Below are 14,745 nucleotides of genomic sequence, written 5' to 3' on the forward strand. Positions count from 1 at the left end.
CTTAAAATTAATCTGTGTCACGGTGGATCTTTTCTCCTTCATGTTTCTTGGATACGTGCTGAGACACAGAGAGGGGCAATTTAAAAAATGAAGGGAGATGGAAAGCTTAGGGGTGCGTCAAACGTTGCTTCCGCCGCAGTCAGGTCTAGAGGAGGGTGGGTGTAAGGAATAGAAAAGGAAGAAGAAACCCGAGTGAGGTAAAACACACACACTTGGCTACCGCACGCATAGGATTAGGTCCTGCCTAAACCCGCACGACGGAGTGAATGCATCTGTCAAGGTGAAATGGAGTCCTGGCATCGCATTCGTGTTGGGGAGCTGTTGTGAGAGGAGCGGCAGAAATATGCATCCGCGTCGTCGTAGCGGGTGCCCGTCAGGTATATGGTACGACACAAGAAGGTATATCCCGCTTACTTGCGTGGAAGGCTTCATCAAACACTGATGCAAGAGGAGTTCCTATAGACAAGGCAAAAGAAGGGGAAAAAACGGGGGAGCCAATGCAACAGGGGCATAAATGAGGATATAATAACTTTCTGCAACCCGGGTGCCATTGTCCTGCAGTCATAATTGCAGAGGAGTTGCGGCCGGTAACACGCAGTTTGTGCATTTCATTTTCCTTTCTCAATCGATGCTCACACATCATGCCCCCACGACGTTTGAGCAAAGTGTTTAGATAAAGGCTTTTCTCACTAAGGCTCTTGATGGGTCAAATCCCCCGGATGCAATGAGAAAGGGGTATAAGGTGTATTTAATAACTTTCTTTTGTTTGAATGGGCCATTATAGGTTTACTTTTGCAAAGGAGTTATTTTTTATGTTTCGGAAGTTGGGTGCACCCTCCATTTTTTTTATTTTTGTTTTTTTGCAAGTATGTAGGCTCTGTGTGGCGGGGAGCGTGGGGCGTGGATGGTTCTTTTGGGTGTTATTGTGTTTTTTGGTTGTTTGTTTTTCTTGTGAGTTGCCTTCTCGTGTAAAGTTTTGCTGCTTGTTCTGTGCTCGGTAGAACTCATTTGATGTCAGACGAGAAGTTAAGGGGAGCGAGGGCAGACCCTGCTGCTGCTCCTGCTGCCAACAGTGCTACTGTTGCGGATGGCGCGGAGACAAAGTTGGCTGTGCCACGCAGTTTGGACCCAGCGCTGATGAAGCATCCGCTGCACTCGCCGTGGACCTTGTGGTATGACTCTATTTCCACGTACGACAGTGAGCGGTGGGAACTGTCCTTGGTGGAGGTGATGACGGTGCATACCGTGGAGGAGTTTTTTGTGATGTTGCACTACTGCAAGCCGCCGCATGTGCTTCGTCTTTCGGCCCAATACCACTTCTTCCGTGAGGGTGTGAAGCCGATGTGGGAGGATCCGAGGAACAAAGACGGCGGGAAACTGTGGTTTGGCCTGGATGACAAGAAAGTTGGAGATGCCGGAAAGAAGTGGGAAAGTGCCACCACGGGTGCTACTGCAGGTGGAGAGAAGGACGGCACAAATGCCGGTAACACCAATAGCAGTAGTAATCACGGTGCCAAGGCCAAGAAGGACGAGCATGAGGCAGAAAAGAAGCCTGAGTTCGACACAATGTGGGAGAATTTGCTTATGGCTTTGGTGGGGGAGTACCTTGACCCGGAGCCGGAGGGGGAGCACATCATGGGGTTGGTCTTGTCCAAGCGCAAGTATCAAAACCGCATTGCCCTTTGGCTGCGTGACGCCTCCGCCAACGAGGCGGTTGCCAGGATCGAGAAGAAACTAGTGAAGGAGGCCGGCCTGCCGCCGTCGGTGAAGATAATCTTCACTCCTCACAGCACCGGGAAGTCGTAGGGGGTTGATTGAGGGGAACAACGACAACAAGAGGAAGAAGCAGGGATATACTGAATGAAGGAATGAATAGGGTTTGTTGTAGGGAATTGCAAGGATGGGGTGAGCGGCCTATAACATCTCAAGGAAAGAAAGAGGCAAGAGGAGGAGATCAGGGGTGTTGGAAAAGAGAGAAAAACCAGGCAGCAATGAAAGGGATGGTCGGGACGAAAAGAAAAAGAAGAGGGAAATAACTGCAGTAACACACACACACAACACACACACAATACATGCAGAGACATACTCTAACGCACATGCACGTATGCTTATGTTGCCACAAGGAAGAAACGCAATAGGACGAAAAGGGGGGAAAAACGTACATTAAGCGCAAGAAGGGAAGTGGGTGACGGCGGAGATACTATGTGCCCACAGCCACGGATAAAGGGGTGATAGTGATTTGCTGTTGCCTTTTTTTTATTCCGGTATGGCTCTTCTATGTGTATGCTCTCGTCTGCGTAAATGGGGCGAGGAGAGTGATGGACTGAAGCGAAGCCTCCACTTTATTTGCGTGGGGGGGGGGGGGACACGGCATATTTTTTCATTTCTCTTGTTTTTTCAGACGCCGCGCCGGACACACCCCTCAGTTCCGGCTCCCCATTGTGGATTTATTTTTTTAAAGAGATGACCATCTGCTGTGCGTGTGTTTCGTCTGTCTCCTATCACTGCTGTTGCAGGTGTGTTTTTGGTTGTTGGTGTGTGTGTGTGTGTGTCGCCGATGTTGTTGCTGCAACGGCACATGCAAGAACCGGTTTTTTTTCTTCAGTTTTGTTTCGTTTTTTTTTTTTTTGGCCGCTGCTGTTGTTTTTTCTTTTGTTTTTTGTTTTTGGTTTGTGCCATGGAGCCCGTGAATATGAGGCTGAGTGCAGCGGAGAAGCGTGAGGGAACGTCAGCCTGGAGGAACGGAGGAGGAGGAAGCGGAAACGCGGGCAGACCACCAGGCGGGCGGTGAGCTTAAAAGAAAAAGAAACGGGTATGCCGAAAAAAACTGGGGAAGACAAATCTAGCGAGGGGAGGGAAGGACAAATGTGATGCGTGGATCAAGGAAATGAATTGCTCGGTTGTCCCCTTTTGGTGCGAGTACCCGTGCTGTTGATTGACTTCCGTGCGCCACTTTGTTCTTTTGGGTATTGCGCTTTCTTGATCGCCTCGTTTTGGTTTGGTTCACTCCAGCCACGCAGCATACACGCACGACTTTGCTGCATTAGTATCCCCACCCCGTTCCCTCCTTACTGCTCTCTTTTTGTGCGTGTCTTGTTTCTTCGCACCTTCTACCAACGTGGATGCTTCTTCTGCTTCCCTGAACGTCATGTGTGGGGGCAAAGTGGGAATAACATCAGCGGAGTATATATATATATACATATATATAACTCCGGCATTTCTCTGGGTATGTGATATGAATACTTCCGTGAAGTTTCACATGCATACATGCATAAGTATACATTTGCAAGTGGAATAACGGTTGTAGCGTGATGGGACCCCTGTGTGCTACCTTTTTTTTTTTGTTTTGCTTGTGATGTATGTATGCATCAATACCGTGCGCAATAAGGGTCTGAGCAGAAAAGGATTGAATCGGTGCTTGAGAGACGCACACAGCAAGGGAGTGAGACGTACATACCTCGAAGCGCTGCAACTGTTGTTTGTTTGCTTCACCCGCCGACACGAGAAACAGAAACTACGTGGGGGAGGGGGGATAAGTGAATATGCCGCTCGAAACAGCCGGTGCAGATGCAGATGTAGCTGCCGACTCCTCCATTCTTGGGCGTTCTGGGGCGGCGAGTGGAGCACCGCAGCTAGAAGGTGGGTTGGGCCAATTTACTGGATTGACCGCAGGACGGCAGGAAAAGCGCTCAAGTTGCGGCTGCGCCTCGGATTGGATAACCGATGAGCTGCTAAGCCTGGCGGGGAAGCTCAAGACGATCGTTCCAAAGGGAACGTGGGAAAGCTTTGGTAGTGAAAACGAGATTTCCGAGGAAAACGGCTACAACGTGAAGAAGCGGCCACAGGTGCGGGTATCGTTTGAGGTGCGTCGTGACGTGCTTCTCCACCAACGAATGGTGCACACGAGTTACCTGACGAAGGAGGCCAGTGAAGATAGTCGTGACCAACGCGGCACAACGAGCACCATGTATGAGGTGGCGAGGAATGAAGTGGACACCGGGGTCCAGGCGGTTTTACCAATTGTGGACAAGATGACACAGACGCCCTTTTCCCGAAAGGTTGACGCCGCCATTCAAGTGCAACCCGCCCTTGTTGATGCGTGCATTAATAACATAACGGTTCCAAGAACCGAGGATCCGGAGATGACGGCTTTTTTTAATAAGGTGCTTCCCCGTACCTTACACTGTCTGCTGCAAAACTATGAGGTGGCTATCTATCAAGATGAATTTGTCCTGTTTACGGAGGATGATGCGATTGTGGGTTCCCGCGACGATACTGTCCTAATTGAAAAAGGTAACTACACCCACACAACCATGAAGGATCTTTGCGTTTCTTCCATCAGCTGGCGAAGTTGTCGCCCCAAGGATGACTTTGTTTGCATGGCCTCGGTTTCGAGGTGCACCTACGAGGAACGTATCGAGGCTGAAAAACGATGTGAAACAGCCATTAACCTCGTCTGGGATTTTGCGGATCCCATGCATCCACGGGCCTTCTTGGAGGCTCCAGTGGAAATACAGGTCCTTAGGTTCAATCCGTTAAAGCCAAACTATATTGCAGGCGGTGCAATGAATGGGCAGCTGTTTCTCTGGGATCTTAATCGTATGGACACAGCCACGGTTTCCAACATAAAGGCGGGGATAGAGCGTGTGGAAGATCAAAATGTAGTGATTCGGTCGGAACCTGGGACGAAGGACATCCCTCCGATGGCGTTGAGTGTGAAGGGAGTTAGTACGGAGCGGGATGGGGATGTTCTTGTGCCTCGCCTACAGCCGGTGCAAAGTTCTCGGGTGGAGCTGTCGCATAGGCGTCCCGTGCACGCTCTTCAATGGATGCCTAATGGTTTGGAGTGTGGGTTTGACGGGAAACAAACTGTGACACAAGAAGGACGCCAGTTTTTTTCGCTAAGCGATGATGGGTACATGTGTGTGTGGGACATTCGCCCTGATCATCTCCCCCCTGATAAGCTTCGCAAGATGAAACACCAAGGCCGGGTGGGTGGTGAAGAGTTTCCATGGGTACCGCTGTTGCGCTATCAAATGTCAAGACCCGGTGGTGGTAGTGAGCTGATGGGATTCCGTTTTTACGTAGACGGCCTTGGCCCCCATCAGGTACCGTCGTACGTCGCCGTATGCGGCACGACACTTGGGGAAGTTGTGATGTGTAGCACACTCACACCGAATGAACGGCAAGAACTCTCACCTCACGCGGACGAAACCCGTGTTGTACGCCTCCTGACTAAGGCGCATGCTGGGCCCGTCTACAGCATTCAACGGCATCCTCTTATCAGTGATGTTTATTTGTCATGCGGTGATCTCCACTTTAAACTTTGGCGTGTGGGATTGGATCGTCCCATTTTTATTTCCTCGCGGCATGATGCTCCTATCACATGTGCCTGTTGGGCACCGTTGCGGGTGGCTGTTGTGGTGGTAGGCACAGTGGATGGAAAGATTCTTGTGTGGGACCTGCTAGATCGAAATCGAGAGCCGCTGGTTGTGCATCAACTTGTGCAGGATGCCATTACAGTCATTAACTTTAAACCAGTGCCACCGGTACTGCCTCCACACTATGTGCAATACGCTGCTATTGGTACAAGCGTCGGCTCATTTCACTGGTACGCCCTGCCGAAAGTTCTGTCACGTGGCCTGAGTGGGGAGCAGCGGCACTTCCGTGCAATGTTAGAGCGGGAGGTGCGTCGTGTGTACTACTACAGCTGGCGTTGGTCGGAACGCGAGCGAGAGAAGGATCGCTACGGTGTCGCGGCCCCAAAGATGCTCGGAAAGTCCTCTTCTATTGCAGCTGCTGCGGAGGAAAAGGCGCCATGGGCCACAGACGCCTTTGAGGAAAACTTCTACGCATACGACGGCCACCGTGACGAGGAGTTCCTTGAGAAGGTGAAGCAGCCGCTGCCAGAGGCGGAGAGGATGGAGATGGACGACGTGGTGGAGGAAGATGGGGTTGAGGAAGGCAACGACGCGTCGTAACGAAACGGAGAGGGATGAAAATGGTTTCACAATTGATAGAGAGATGCATGCGAGCAAATTGTGGTGCATGTGCGTGGGGTGTGGTTGGTATGTATATTTGCCTGTACGGGTACACACACGTACGCAAGCACCGGAACGATGTAAGATACAGATGCAATGTTATTTCTACTTTATTGCGTTCTTGCCGGTGGCTCTTTAATGCTCTTGCCACACCTAGTATTGTCCCTTTCCTCGCAGTACTGTCGTAACTGTGCTGTTTACCTTTCATCCTTGTTTGTTTTCCAAACGAAACGGCCTTGTGCTCTTTACGCTGCCATGGAAGTGCTGAGTGAAGCTCTCGGTGTGGCTCCTCCCCTTCGTCGCTAACACACGTGAACGTGTGCCAAGACATCACAGGACACGACACGTTTGATTGTAGCGGGCTGGAGCCATTATTTAGCGGACGTGAACGACGTAGGAAGAAGAACTCAAGAACGAGATAAAGTAAGAGTGGAAGGAGATACAGTTAGTGCAGCACGCACACGCACAGGTATACATAAAAACAAGACAACAAAAATTGAAGATAAAACAAAAATGGCTGCGCTTGAGCATTTGCCTGATCCATTCATCACACTACCGTTTCGACAGGGAAAGGAGGATGTGCCGGAGTGGGAGTTGTGTCTGAAATTCATTAGTATGAATCACTCCAGCAACAACACAAGCGCCGTTGAGGCGACGTTGAGGCGGATGCATGCCCTTCACAACATAATTGTACAAACCTGCCGCGCTGACGCCAAAGTCCCACCAACGGAGACGTTCATTGAACAGACACTAAAGCCGTACTGCCAACTTGTGGCAATGGCGCAGGCGCACCTTCCACTGCATGGAGGGCAGGTGCACAAGAACCTGATCTTTGTCTGGCGCGATAGTTTTGATGACAGCCACAAGAATGAGTCAAAGAATGGTAATCTTGAATTGATTTGCTGCGTTTATAACCTCGCTGCCTCCTGGGCATACGTTGCGGCACAGCAGGCAAAGAGTGGGGTGGCAGGGGACGTCAAGAGTGCTTTTAAGGCTTTTCAGAACGCTGCAGGGTACTATGAAATGGCGGAGCATCTTCTAACCCGACTTCCACCAGAGCATGCCAAGGGTGATTTAACGTTGGAGTCGATGAGTTTGCTTCGTCGTATGTGTCTTGTGATGGCGCATCACTCGGCGTACCTCAAAGCAGAAAATGACATGAAGGGTAATCATTCCATTTTGGCTAAATTTGCGCGGGAAGGCGGAAAGCAGTACGAAGAAGTGGCAAGCTCATTAAAGGCAAGTGCATGGTGTAAACGGAGCAGCCGGTCTGTGTCAGCGGCGCTTGCCGGGCAGTTATTCTCAACACTAGGGATGGTGTTTTATGCACGTTCCCACCTTCACCTTGCCACCTCGATGCAGGACACGGAAAACGTTGGTATCGCCATTGCCCATTTTGAGAAGGCAAAGAGCTATCTGGCACAGGTTCAAAAACTGCCCACTGCGGAGCTCCGTAGTTGGATTAGCAGCATCATCAGCAACGTAAACAAGGAACACGATAAGGCAATTGCGGCAAACGAGTCTGTGTACTTTGTGCGCGTTCCGAAGGAGGTAGAGGCCCCGACAGGTCTTCCGCGTCCTCTTGGAAAGGCCACTGAACACATCAGCTTTACCAGTTTTCAGTCAAAGCGTGGCGAGGATCCATTTTTTGGTATTGTTCCAGCACATATTGTTCTCATTGTCTCCAAGTGGCGTGAGAAGGAACGTAATCTCGTCTCAGTTTGTAACAAGTCTTGTGTCTCCAGTCGTACAAAGGCAAATGAACGATGGCAGGCGCTTGGTGTGACAACTATTATTGAGGTTTTGTCTGGTGAGTCCAAGAACCGTGGACAAGTTCCCAAGGCGCTCTGTGAGAAAATTCAATCACTCCACGCGGGTGAAAATGGTGCGACCAAAAGTATTGTGGAGGATTTGGTGTCTGCCGTGAAAACTTGCGACGAACTTTGGGTTGCCATCAATGATAAAGTACAGCAAGTGAAGGCAGAGCTGGAGGCGGAACACAAAGAAGATGAGGCCCACGTGGCTGCATACGGAGAGCGGATGTGGCACAGCTCGCGTCGTCCGTCAAATGAGGCTGCAGACCGCCTTTCTATTGAGGCGGCACTTCAGGAATATGAAAAGGGGCTTAGGCAGTGGTTCCTAGACCCATTCACGAGAGCCAAAACGTTGCTGGAGGGAAGCCTTCGCGATCTTGCGAGGCTGGACTGGTCAATGGAAGACCTGGATGCGCTGATGCCGTTTGTGGAAACAAAAGAGTCCCGTCAACAGAGTGCAAAGGTCCTGGAACAAGTTGATGTGCTTAAGCATTTGACTCAGCGTAAACAAAAAGTGGAGGCGACACAGGAAGTTCGGCTGCGAGAATTAAATGAACTCATTGAGTCAGACAATGTGACGTTTGCGCTTTCATCGATGGAGGCTAGTCAACAAAATTCCATCTTGGAGTGGGCGTCCAAAAAAATCAGTGACGCGATTGAGCGCGCCAATGAAACGATGCGGGAGGAAGAGCAAGTCATGACAGAGGTGGAGCAGGTTGTGAACAGCCTTGGTGTCCTTCAAAGCTCAGATCCCATGATGGCGGAGATGCAGAAGGTGTGTAATGGTTTAGAGAACGCCTGCTCTGTCTACACGGATCTTCGTCAGGAGTTTGGGGATATTATGCGGTACGCCTCCTCCACCTTGGACGGGTTGGAGTCTGCGCTCTCCAGCGCCAAGTCCTTTGTGGTCTGCCGTAAGTTGGAGGCGGAGGGGCTACGCGCGACTCTTGATGAGCAAATTGCGCAAAAGATTTTGCAGATGCAGCAAAGTCAAGAAAACACAGCCATCATTAACGAGTCGCGGCAGCGCCAGGATGAACTCCGAAGTCAGATTGAATCACTCGAACGACAGCGAGAACAGTGGGAACCACAACGCGAGGAACGCATGGCAGAAATCTTGCGGCGGCAGCGTGAAATGGCGGCGGCGTTTAACACGTCTGTCTCTCCACCAACAACAGCTCCTGCGAATGCAGACGCACCGCCCAGCTACGATTCGATAATGAATGCGTCTCGTTACCCATCATCATCACCACCACTGTACCGTCCGTTGTAAATTCTCCACGATGGCATGCATTTTTTTTCTTTGTTTGATGATCGTCGTTCTGGAGAGTAATATATGAGAAAGATGTGTACAACCACATAAGAAAGAAAATATGGTGTTGTCTGTGTCTGTGTGGGTACTTATTGGAAGGTGGAAGGTGTGTAGCAGCTTAGCCATATCTATCTATCATCGTTCAAATCGATTTTTTTTTTGGACTACTTGTGTTAATCTGGGTGGTGGAGCGGGGAACACGGCTGATATCGAAGGCACCTTTACCTGCCTTTTTTTCGTTTGTTTGTTTGTTGTTGGCAGAAAACCTCAAATTGTCTATCTGTCATGCCTTGCCCTCTGCATAGACCTTTTTTCTATCACCTTATTATTTTTTGTTTTATGGGAGAAATTCGGTGAACTTTCTGGCGTAAAGCTGCGGTTTCACCCTGATATCACCCCAAGGAAGGCTTTTCTACAGGAATCGTCATGCCTGGACACAGGCAAAGCGACAACAATGATTCTTCACATTAGGGTATGGTGGAAGCCGCCTTCTACAACTAAACACAGTGTGGGAGCAGGTAACGGGTGTGTTGGTCCTCCTTAGATAGCAACGTGTAAGCTTTGCGATCCCAGGAACGTAAAAGATGGGGAAAACGGTTGAGTTGATTTTCCCAACACGAATGTACGGCCTGTATTTGGCATAGGAGACACACCACCACCACGTCTATGATAGTAAGGCTGTGAAGCAGCGCGTGGATCCTGGCCGGCAACTGGTCACAGTGGGTGAACACGTATTTTTGGATGCGTGGTGTTGGAGAAGGGTCCTTGTAGTGCGAACTGGTGGAGTCTGTTAGCGTCTTTTTTGTTTTCAATGCACTTTGGCATTCTGTAACATCACTTGCTGCAGAAGGATGTGATGATTTATGTGTCTGTGGATATTTGAGTTGACGATATGTTACCCGACAAGTCTTAAAGATGGAGAGGAGAATCCGGCGTTTATAGAAACGGAGCGGCGTCGACGGTGTGTTTTGCGTGTGCCTCAGAGAAAGCGGATGACACACGGCCTCCCATTAAAAACGGCACACTAATAATCGTATTGCGTGCTGATGGCCCAGCATTCTTCATACTTGGGGTGTTTGATTCATTTGTTAAAGTCTCATGATATTCTTGAGAGAGAGAGAGAGAGAGCACTGCTTTTGGTGTGTTTTTTTTCTTTTTTCCTTTCGCGTGAAAGGAATGACGGAATGTGGCGGCGTTCACGTACCGTGCGAATCCTTGTGTAGACGGCCATTATCGAGCAGTTTGAGGGGGGAAGAGGCATCGGACTTAGATGAAGCCTCATATTTTGCAATGATGAGGATGACGCTGCATGGGCGTGGCGTCATGCCTCTTAACTCGGCTCTCAGTGAAGGAGGGCACGAGGCGTCTTCTCGGGAGCACAACGTGGCGTTGGGAGATGTCGCCTCCATCACTGTACAGCTGAGAATAGAAGGAGGCATACTGTTGGAAATGGATGCCGGGAGGAGTCCTGGGCATAAGCCTCAAGCAACGCCTTTAGCGAATCAGTGGGGTGGCCCACAGACGCAGCCGCCTCCTTCGTCTATTATTTTGTTGAAGCTGCAAGACGGTGGTGAGGTTGAAATTTGTGGGGTCTCCATCGCAGGTAATGATCTCTTTGTTGGGCAGTCTGCACGTTGGCCGGCAGAGTCAAATTAATGAAACAGCGTTGAGGGATAAGAAGGAAGATTCAGTGTTTCCTCTAGAGAAATATGTTGTGTCAAGGCTCCTTGTGAGTGGATTACAGCAAACACAACATCTACAGTTTGTGAAAGTTGGGTTATGTGATACTACAGGTAGGCGGTCTGTTGAGGGGGTTTCATCGAGATTGTGCCGACATAACAGGTATTTCGCAATGATGCATGAAGGTATTTTAAAAAATGTGTGTGACGTACCATGTTGCGTTTACGGTGACGAAGCCCATGAAAACACTTATTATACTCCTGACAGGAATGGAGAATGTTGGTATTCAGTGGGGGAATGCTCCTGTACTGAAGGAGGATTGCGTGGCTGTAGAGACGACAGCTGAAAATGAACCGACTTGTTCTCCGCTCACTTATTCCGATCCCTTGCAAGCAGGCATCCTGCACCGTCTGTGCAACGCTCGGCAGACGTCCTGCATTTTAGGCACGCACCCCAGTGGTGGCAATCCTGGTCACGGCGAAGATGTCATTCTCGTTGGTGTTGTTGCTGCTGCTGGAGAAGAAGGCTCTGGTAGGAGAGAGGCGTGCTTGCTTAAACAACTCAAGGAAAGGTCATGCGAGCTTGAAAGGGCCAGAGGAGAGCTTCATGTCTTACAGGAGGCTGTGGAGCGTGAGGCTGTACGATGCATCAAACGGGAAGAGACATTGTTAGGAAACTTCAGACATCTTGCGTTGGCACAGCGAGCCCTCTTGGTTTTTGGCATGCTACTGAGGCCCACCGTCACACCGAACGAGATAGACCAATACGGAAGGGAAAACGACAAGGACGGGTCGTTGCCGGAGAATCAAGGACTTTCCTCCGCACTTATCCATCAGTTGCGTGAGCGGTCCCTTGCCCCCAGTGATTGTGTGGCCCAGTTAGGCACTGCCGCGTCCTCAACCACTGGGGCCGAACCTCCTTCCTTACGTGAGAATGTGTCTACCGAAAGATGAGCAGAAGAAAGAGTTTGTGTTGCGGCCGCCTTCCCCCGGTTTGGGCTCCGCAGCTTCATGCAATTTGAAGTTGCCTTCAAGTGGAAATCATGTTTTGGAGGAGAGGATTCAAAAATCACCATCGTTTATGTTTAGTTTGGGATCTGTGCGCGTCGCACATGCGCAGCCTCCTCCGACGGTGAAGTCCTCCACGCAACGGCCGTCGTCTGTCACGGCGTCACCTGCGAAGGCGGTGGCAGTTCCTCAACTGTTAGCCGCCTCCACCTCCACCTCCGTGAACGAAATTGGCATGTAACTGGGTAGCGGTGTCAGGTTTGTTACTCAACTTCAATGCTCAAAGAAATGTAGTGGCAGACGTTGTCTTTGTTTGGACTGTCCTCCTTCTTTGTGTGCGTGTGTATTTATTATCTATAGTTGTACCTCACTAGCTGTTATGTTTTTTCTGCGTTGTTGTGCCTTAGCAAGGTCTATGCGTATTGAAGGGGGTAATTGCTTGTGGGGGGGGAGGTCTGGGCTCTGTTAGTGAGATCCCGTCATGAGCGTATGGTTTTTCAGGGTTGTTTTGGAGCGCGCCTGCTTCACCTATACCCCGATGTCAGGAGTGGAGGCACCGCTCAACGGCACGTTTGCCTGTCGTGTTTTGTTTGATGGTGAGGAGGTCAACCTTGACTTGACACCTACGCCGCAACACGTCACAGCAAAGAGGTCGGTCGCTTTCAAGTATCGTATTAGGGCTTCTACCTGGGAAGACCTTGCCTTAGCACTTAATCAGCGCTCTGCCTGCCTCCAAATTCTGTGTTTTAACGAAGCGGAAAAACAAGATGCCCCAGACGCCCATTCAAGTGCTGGTTTGGTAGTGGGAATCGCCTCAATAGACTTGTTGTCTTTGGCACAGAATGTCACCGCCCAGTACGAGCTTCCACTGATGCCCCCGAATGCGGGTTCCTCTCCCACAAAGCTGGGGCGATTATCCGTGTGTATTACTATGGAACAGATGTGCGATTTCAGACTCCAGTTAAAAGAGGTGCGTGCTTCTGGTATTGAGGCTGGTGCGTACAAGCTACGGTATTTTCTATCTTCAAGTAGTGTATACATGTGCAGCAATCCGTTGCGATCCAAGCTGGGATCCGTCATGTGGACGGGCGGAACATTACAGGAGTTGTTGTTTCATGGGACGTTGCGGACATTGGCATCACTGGAATTTGCCATTTCGCTTCTGAAGTCTGGAAAAAATGGCAGAGAGCCACCAGTCGCAATATTTACTGTCTCTTTGTTGCAGCTGCAGACGAACTCGACTGAGAAAATCAGGGAAATTCCCTTTCTGCTAGAGGAGCCCGAATCTCCCAGGATCCTTTCCGGTGTTTTGCAGGTCAGAGGGCTGCCTGTTGCTCAGCAGAATATTCGACGTGTAACGATCCCTTGTCGGTCCTACGCTCGCGACGAGGTGGGGGACAACGACAGACGCTTCTCTGTAGGCGTTGCGTTAGGGCGTTCGCATAATGTTGCCACTCTAAACTCGTCGTTGCAGCGACTTCCCGCATCAGGAGAAGCAATAACAGGATCTATCGACGTGCCAAGTGCCCCACCTCACGCGCTTTTGGGCGCTGGGCCAGCCGCTGTAACAGCAGCGGCGTTGAGTCAAGCATTGGAGCAGGATTCCGCAAGTTCTCGGGTGGAAGAGGGAGGCAGCGATAATGCAAGCACCACTTTGGCTTATGGTGGCAATTTAGCCTCATGCGACGGCGTCTGTTGCTTGAAACCTCCACTTTGTGAGGACGTGGGGAACTATACGCTGCCCTTGAGCGGTGCTGCCTTGGCTAGTGAGTGCTCATTACTACAAGAGCAAGAAGGAAGGGATGGAAGTGATGTTTCATTTTCTTCACCCTTGCCACCAGATACAGCAGCGGATATTGGAGATGTGAGTAAGCTGTCACTTCATGTTTCTAGCATCAAGGAGGATACGCCGCCGTCCGAAGAAGAAGAAGAAGAAGGACATCATCTGGCTGCACCTTATGGTGACACGTTGCAGGAGGGAAAGCAGCAGCAACAGGATGAAGCAGAAAAGGACGAGGAGGCGGAGCGCAAACATCTCATGTATCGCGAATACCATCTCCTACAAGAACTGGATCGCGTAAAGGAAAGTATTGATATTTTGCAAGGGTGTTTACAAAACACACGTATCTTGTCTAGCAGCACCGATTACGACGCGGCTACGCAAATTGACGCCTTGGAGCAGGAGTTGTCGGAGCTGGGCAGGGCTGAGACAACCCTCATGCAACTTGAGGATCGCCTCCAGGAGCGGTTTAGGCATTGCAGCGAGCAATACCGCATATCTGAAGCGGAGTTCCATGCGTCAATGCAGCATCTTGCAGTTTACGCTGACGTGCTGATAAATATCGACCGTAGCATATCCGCTGAGATGCAGGAGGTTGAGCTGGATGAACCTGCGGCTAAAGGGACCGTGGCGAGTTTCCATCTACCCCACCCTCCACATGCACCCAAGCCAACGTGGAAGGTAAAAAAAAAAAAAAACATGAGGGGAGAAGGGGGGGGGGAGTAAGTAGGGAGAAGGGGGTGGGGGGGGGGAGTAAGTAGGGAGAAGGGAGACGCAGTGTTTTACGGCATAAATGAACCAGAGGCGAAGACGGCAAAGGAAACATAAAAGGCATCTTCACTGTTTGGTGACGACGCACCGTAGACGCTCATAGTTGCGGTTGCATTGGGAAGAAGCCTGGGCAGTCAACGAGGGGGGAGGGGGGGGGGGGGTGAGAGGCGACTTGCAATGCAGCTGCTGGATTATTTTATGTGTTCAACTATTTCCATGGCTCTCTCATTCATTCCTAACAAAACAGAATGGAATGGACGTCAGGTGTGCGCCCTGAAGAGGCAAAACAAGTTTTTAAAAAACGAGGACATGGGGTATGTAACATTTTTAATATTTTTTT

General features: G+C 50.3%; 6 protein-coding genes across 6 annotated transcripts, besides 9 other annotated features; all 6 read left to right on the top strand.

The window, feature by feature from the left end:
* The first annotated feature begins 840 nt into the window (after positions 1-840).
* Positions 841-862: a microsatellite.
* A 149-nt stretch (positions 863-1,011) lies between these two features.
* Positions 1,012-1,806, top strand: TraAM80_06530 (eukaryotic translation initiation factor eIF-4E; the record flags this gene model as incomplete). Its single annotated transcript, XM_029383372.1, has 1 exon — positions 1,012-1,806. The coding sequence occupies one exon, from the start codon at positions 1,012-1,014 to the stop codon at positions 1,804-1,806; it is 795 nt and encodes a 264-aa protein (XP_029236774.1).
* Positions 1,807-2,044: 238 nt separating this feature from the next.
* Positions 2,045-2,097: a microsatellite.
* A 419-nt stretch (positions 2,098-2,516) lies between these two features.
* Positions 2,517-2,552: a microsatellite.
* A 39-nt stretch (positions 2,553-2,591) lies between these two features.
* Positions 2,592-2,667: a microsatellite.
* Positions 2,668-3,184: 517 nt separating this feature from the next.
* Positions 3,185-3,208: a microsatellite.
* Positions 3,209-3,542: 334 nt separating this feature from the next.
* TraAM80_06531 (flagellar inner dynein arm I1 intermediate chain IC140) lies at positions 3,543-5,981 on the top strand (the record flags this gene model as incomplete). The annotated part of the gene is made up of 1 exon (XM_029383373.1): positions 3,543-5,981. One exon carries the CDS (start codon positions 3,543-3,545, stop codon positions 5,979-5,981), a length of 2,439 nt encoding a protein of 812 aa, XP_029236775.1.
* A 573-nt stretch (positions 5,982-6,554) lies between these two features.
* TraAM80_06532 (programmed cell death 6-interacting protein) lies at positions 6,555-9,128 on the top strand (the record flags this gene model as incomplete). Its single annotated transcript, XM_029383374.1, has 1 exon — positions 6,555-9,128. One exon carries the CDS (start codon positions 6,555-6,557, stop codon positions 9,126-9,128), a length of 2,574 nt encoding a protein of 857 aa, XP_029236776.1.
* A 270-nt stretch (positions 9,129-9,398) lies between these two features.
* Positions 9,399-9,423: a microsatellite.
* Positions 9,424-10,276: 853 nt separating this feature from the next.
* Positions 10,277-10,295: a microsatellite.
* Positions 10,296-10,343: 48 nt separating this feature from the next.
* On the top strand, positions 10,344-10,823 carry TraAM80_06533 (uncharacterized protein; the record flags this gene model as incomplete). Its single annotated transcript, XM_029383375.1, has 1 exon — positions 10,344-10,823. One exon carries the CDS (start codon positions 10,344-10,346, stop codon positions 10,821-10,823), a length of 480 nt encoding a protein of 159 aa, XP_029236777.1.
* A 221-nt stretch (positions 10,824-11,044) lies between these two features.
* Positions 11,045-11,800, top strand: TraAM80_06534 (uncharacterized protein; the record flags this gene model as incomplete). Its single annotated transcript, XM_029383376.1, has 1 exon — positions 11,045-11,800. One exon carries the CDS (start codon positions 11,045-11,047, stop codon positions 11,798-11,800), a length of 756 nt encoding a protein of 251 aa, XP_029236778.1.
* Positions 11,801-12,335: 535 nt separating this feature from the next.
* Positions 12,336-14,360, top strand: TraAM80_06535 (uncharacterized protein; the record flags this gene model as incomplete). Its single annotated transcript, XM_029383377.1, has 1 exon — positions 12,336-14,360. One exon carries the CDS (start codon positions 12,336-12,338, stop codon positions 14,358-14,360), a length of 2,025 nt encoding a protein of 674 aa, XP_029236779.1.
* Positions 14,361-14,386: 26 nt separating this feature from the next.
* Positions 14,387-14,407: a sequence feature (G-rich).
* Positions 14,408-14,546: 139 nt separating this feature from the next.
* Positions 14,547-14,566: a microsatellite.
* Positions 14,567-14,745: the final 179 nt, after the last annotated feature.

The sequence above is a fragment of the Trypanosoma rangeli genome, assembly GCF_003719475.1.
Source record: "Trypanosoma rangeli strain AM80 chromosome Unknown Tra_15.4_contig_00240, whole genome shotgun sequence".
NCBI classification, from domain to species: Eukaryota; Euglenozoa; class Kinetoplastea; order Trypanosomatida; family Trypanosomatidae; genus Trypanosoma; species Trypanosoma rangeli.